Consider the following 5623-nt stretch of genomic DNA (forward strand, 5'->3'; position numbering starts at 1 on the left):
CTAACATACTTTGGACACGTTGTAAGGAGAGACCTGTCCTTGGAGAGGGACATCATGCTTGGGAGAGTGGAGGGACAGCGCAGGAGGGGAAGACCCTCTATGAGGTGGATTGATTCAGTGAATGGGGCAATCGGGATGGGAGTGTCAGAGACAGACTGGCACAGGACAGGGCAGAGTTTAGTGCTGTTGTACATAGGGTCGCTGTAAGTCGCAAGCAAGTCAACGGCATATAACAACAACAACATACTTGTTCATATTCTATGGCCTTAATTGACACTGCACAATCTTGACATTAATTATCTACTATATTATTTACTATAGACATATGTTGTTGTTAAGTGTCATCGAGTCATAGGCCACTTATTGTGACCCTATGAACAAAAGACCTGAACACATATATAATTTTCATCATTTCTCTACGTTCATAGAGTTTCCAGAGTATTTCGGAAGTGGATGCCTCTTCTGCTTCCAAGCTTGATCAGTTGCTGTGATGCTGAACACTGTGACTTGGGGAAACGATGAAAGTTATTTAAGTGTTCAGGTCTTTCGTTCATAGGGTAACTATGAGTCATCTACGACTTGAGGGCACTTAACAACAACAACATATAGATATATCCTGGCACAACATATGCTTACACAGTGCTGATTCTAAAGATGAAGTATTTAAAGCTCAATCAAAAATGGGGAAAAAAATAGTTAACTATCTGAAAACATTGTTAAAAAGACAGAATTGTGCCCACACTTTTCCTTGCTAGCAAGCTTTTACTGTTTCCCAACCCTTTCTAGCAATCAAGCTCTTTATGTGGGAAGACGGGTAACAGATCTGCTTAGACAGTGATCATGCTTACATGTTATTGCTTGTTGGTCCATTTGTGAAGACTTCTTTTTTCTTCATGCTGAGGCATAACCTGCACTGAAAGGTGTAGTCTTTGATCTTCTGCAGCAAGTGCTTCAACTCCTCACAGTCCCCAAAGTTTTGTCATCTGTATAATGCAGGCTGTTAATGAATATTCTTCTGATCTTGATGCTAGATTATTCTTCATATAGTCCATTTTCTCAGATTATTTGCTCTGCATACAGACTGAGTAGGTGTGGTGAAAGGATATAACCTTGATGTGTATTATTCTTTTTTTTTTTAATTCAGTGGAAAAGTTTATTCATGCCATAAGACAGAGGCATGACTAGTGAAACATGGGCCATGCAAGAGTTAGAATGAAAAAGAAAAGGAGGAAGGGGGAAAAGACCCCTAGAAAAACAGGGATGAGGCCAACCCTTACACCATGCTGTGAGCAGAAAGGGAGAGAAAAAGAGAGATACATATTATTCTTGATTTTAAACCATGCGGTATCCCCTATTTTCTTGTTCTGCTCAAACAGCTGCTTCTTAGTCTATGGGTTCTGCATGAGCACAATTAAGTGTTCTGGAATTCTCATTCTTTTTATTATCTATAGTTTATTATGAGCCACACAATCAATTGTCTTTAAATAAAGTTAATAAAACACAAGTAAACATCTTTCTGTTGGTCTCTGCTTTCAGCCAACATCTGTCTAATGTCAATAATGACATGCCTTCTTCTGAATCCAGTTTGAATTTCTGGTTAGTTCCCTGTTGATGTACTGGTCCAGCATTTAAAAATAATCTTCAGCAAGATTTTACTTGAATATGATTGTTGTTGTTATGTGCCATCGAGTCGCCCGCAACTGTACAACAGCCGTAAACCCCTGCTCTATCCTGTGCCAATCTTATTATCTCCAACACATCTACCCTCATTACCCTAGACACCGAATCAATCCATCTCATCAAGGGACTTCCTCTTTTGCACTGTCCCTCCAACCTCCCAAGCATGATGTCCCTCTCCAAGGACTGGTCCCGCCTTGCAACATGTCCAAAGTATGTCAAATGAAGCTTCAGAATCCTTGCCTCCAACCTGGTCTTACCCTCTCTAGGATGAACTTGTTTGTTCTCCTAGCAGTCCATGATATACTCAACACTCTTCTCCAGTACCACAGCTCAAAGGCATCAATTCTCCTCCTATCATCCCTAGTCATTGTCCAGCTTCCTGATGCATTGTAAGTAATTGCAAAGAACATGGCCTGTGTATCAGGTGCACCATAGTCTCCAGACTGACATCATTGCTCTTTAGTACTTTGGCGAGCTCTCTGACAGCAGACATTCCCAATGCAATTCATCTTTTCATTTCCTGGCTGCTGGTACCAAGAGTGTTGACTATGGAGCTAAGCAAACTAAAGCTGTTAACAATCTCAGTCTCTTCACCATCTAGCATGATGTTGCCAATCATCCCAGTGGTGAGAATCTTTGTTTACTTGATTTTGAGCTTCAATCCATATTTAAGATATTAGTGATATTATTTGATAATTTCTGCACTCTGTTGGATTACCTTTTTTAAAAAAAAAAATGAGAACAAATATGGATCTCTTCCCGTCAGTTGGATAGGTAGCTGTCTTCTAAAGTTTCTTGACTGGGCTAGTGAATATATCCAAGCTGTATATGCTTGTTCAGCTCTCTTACTGCAGCATTTCTTCCCTTTGTTTTGCCTTCCTTTCGTTTTCGGTCAAATATCAAAGTCTCTTCTGACATTTATTTAGCATTGAAAAGAATGGGAATCACAGAACACTTAATGATCATTAAAACATACACATAAATCAAGAAGCTGTTGTCCGAAGAGAACTTAAATTCAGGAAAGATAAGTGTCAGGATTATATCCTTTCTCCCTACCCATTTAGTCTGTATGCTAAGTAAATTATTCAAGAAGGTGGCCTATATGAAGAATGTGACACCAGGATTACGGTTAAGACTTCTCAAAAACCTGGGTTATGTAGATACAGTCATGGGATCAGCATTTAAGAAATCAAAAGATATGCTGCGTTGGGGAAATCTACTGTTAAGGATCTCTCAAAAAAATATTAATGACTACAATAGGATGGGTGAGGAACATGCACACAGATGCACACGGGAGGGGAGTGTGGGGGATAAAGAAAAAATAAAGACTATGATAGGCCTGATCCAAGTCATGGTATTTTCAATTGCCTTCAATATGGATTATATCTCAACATCAAGAAAACAAAAATACTTAGGAATAGACCAATAGGTCAAAATAGATTGAGAAAGGACTTAAGTTGTCAATGATTTCATCTTACTTGGATCCATAAGCAACACCCACAGTAACAACAGTCAAGAACTTAAAAGACATGTTGTACTGGGAAAAATCTGCTGTCAAGGACCTCTCCACAGTGCTAAAGAGCAAAGATATTGAAGACTGAGGTGTGCTGATACAAGCCATGGTATTTTCAAGTGCTTTCTATACATCTAAAAGTCGGTAAATGAATAAAGCCAAGAAGAGATGCCTGTGAATTGCGGTGGTATCAAAAGTACAGAATATTCCATGAACTGCCCAAGGAATAAACAAGACTGTCTTTAAGGAAGTCCGACTAGGTGCTACTCAGAGGCAAGGATGCTGAAATGTCATCACATATTCTTTGGGCTTATTGTCAGAGAGGGCTAGTCTTTTGGCAAATGACAGCTTTTTTTTTTTTGAAAGGTGGAAGGTCCGCAAAGAGATTAACACTGTAGTGTAGCAGTTGGCTCAAGGACAACAGAGACTGTGAGGACAGTTCAGGACAGGGCAAGATTACAACTTTCTATTCAGATGGTCGCTGTGAATCTTAGTCAACTTGGTGGCATCATCTAACAACAAGGGCTCCTTTAAGCAAGGATAATGAAAGTTTGTCTCACATTACTTTGGATATGCTACTATTCCTCGGAAAGGCAGACAATGTGCTTGGAAAGGCGGAGTGTCAGTGAAGAGGTAAAATTCTCAATGAGATGGACTGACTGTGATGCAGTAATGGGCTCAAGAATGTTAAAGGTGATGAAGATGGCGCAGGGCAGGACAGGATTTATAGATTCCCTATGAGTCGTACCTGACTCAGGACTCTTAACAACCACCACTGCCTTCCCTCCAACCTGCATTCATTAGCCCCCTTAAGTCCTTTCTTTATGAGTGTTACTTCCATGGCCCTCCAGGTGGTCAGGATAAAGGACTACGGCTAATGGCTCTCACAGGACGCTTTTGACCCTCTCCCGCCCCCACTCGCTCACCTTCATCAACACTTGACCAGGCCTTTCACCTTCATTCTTGCCACGTGCCATCATCCCTCTGCTTTGCATAGTGTTCGAGGGGGTTCTGGGGATCCTCTGAGATAGTGAGGCTTTGAGAAAGGGATGCAGTTGCAAGTTGCTGTTATCAGCAGAGGTGGAAGCTACATGCTTATCTTGGAGTAACTCAACCCTTTCATTGGGGTCTAGGCTGTTGATACTTAACGGATTTCAGGCATCTGCGCAGGCGCATCTCTCTAGTCGCCTTTCGAGAGCCAGCGATTGCGGGACTGCGCAGGCGCAGCACGAAGCTGCTGGTAGCCTTCAAATCCAGCTCAAGTGTTGTGCACCTGGGTCAATTTACAGACCTGTTCAATTCAGCGAGCCTGAAGGATCGGCTGTAAGCACTCATCAGGACACCTGTCTCCTATAGAAGGCAGAAGATGCTGGTGGATAGCCAAAGTCATCAATAGCAGGCATGATAATAAAAAACCTTTTTCATGTTCTTGTCTGCCGCTTAACCTACCATGAGCTCTCTTCTGTCTTAATTTTTTTCCTATATCTATCATAATAAGGCAGCTCTGGTGACCTAGTGGTAAGAAACTGCACTTGAAACACGAAGGCACAAGGTTCCAATCAACCATCTGCTGGAGAAGAATGGGCAATCTCTTTTTCTATTAACAGCCCCGGAAAACCCGCGGGAGGGTCAGCAATAGGTCGGTTCCAACTCGATGGTATTCAACAACATTCTAATCACCTACTGTACTTTATTTAAGACTTCTCAAAAACAAAAGTCCCAACATCAAAACCCCAGAAAAACCAACTCATTCTGTAAACGTCAACCGACTCACAGCTGACCCTCTGACAAGTTTCTGTGACTGTATATGCTCGGGAAGTTTAGCCCATCTCCCAAGGAGCTGCAGATGGATTTGAATGGCCAGAGTGGTACTACCTTTTGAGCACAACTTCATATGCCACCAGATTTTCTGGACTTCAGATGTTGTATTCCCAACACTGGGAGTGGACATCTGTACTGTCCCATCAATAAAGCAACACAACACAATAATACTCATTGTCCCTCTCAAAAGTTATTTGATATGTCATTGACATACCCACAGAAGTTTAAAATTTCCCATTTAAAAAAAAAAGTACCTTTAAATAGCTTCCTTCGATTCTTCTATTATGGTACCTAGTGTAGGCCATCTCGAGGACAAACTCCTGCAATAATTTACTTTTTGGGTGTCCTCGTCCTTCTACTGCAAGGTTTACTATCATTATTATATTATTATTAACCATAGTAATAATAGTATTCATTATAATAGTTAATATAAATAATATAGCATTAATTTCCTGTATTATTTACTATTATTAATTACTATAGTAAATAATAACATTACTACTATTTATATGAATTCTTCTAGGTGGTATAGCACTGGTCTGTGCATTGCTATACAGAGGTAACTCGTGGTTGCTGTGATGCTGAACACTGGGACACTGATATGTCAAA

General features: G+C 40.7%; 1 protein-coding gene across 1 annotated transcript in view; it reads right to left on the bottom strand.

Annotated features, from left to right (window-relative positions):
• LOC102861346 overlaps window positions 1–4170 on the bottom strand; it is a 119467-nt gene extending 115297 nt beyond the window's left edge. Inside the window, exon 1 of the mRNA XM_006889147.1 lies at window positions 4120–4170. Within this exon, the coding sequence (XP_006889209.1) occupies window positions 4120–4170 (51 nt within the window). The remainder of the gene's footprint in view (window positions 1–4119) is intronic.
• Between the last annotated feature and the right edge of the window lie 1453 nt (window positions 4171–5623).

This window comes from Elephantulus edwardii, unplaced genomic scaffold (genome assembly GCF_000299155.1).
Source record: "Elephantulus edwardii isolate Elephantulus edwardi_28Jun2011 unplaced genomic scaffold, EleEdw1.0 scaffold00075, whole genome shotgun sequence".
Lineage (NCBI taxonomy): Eukaryota > Metazoa > Chordata > Mammalia > Macroscelidea > Macroscelididae > Elephantulus > Elephantulus edwardii.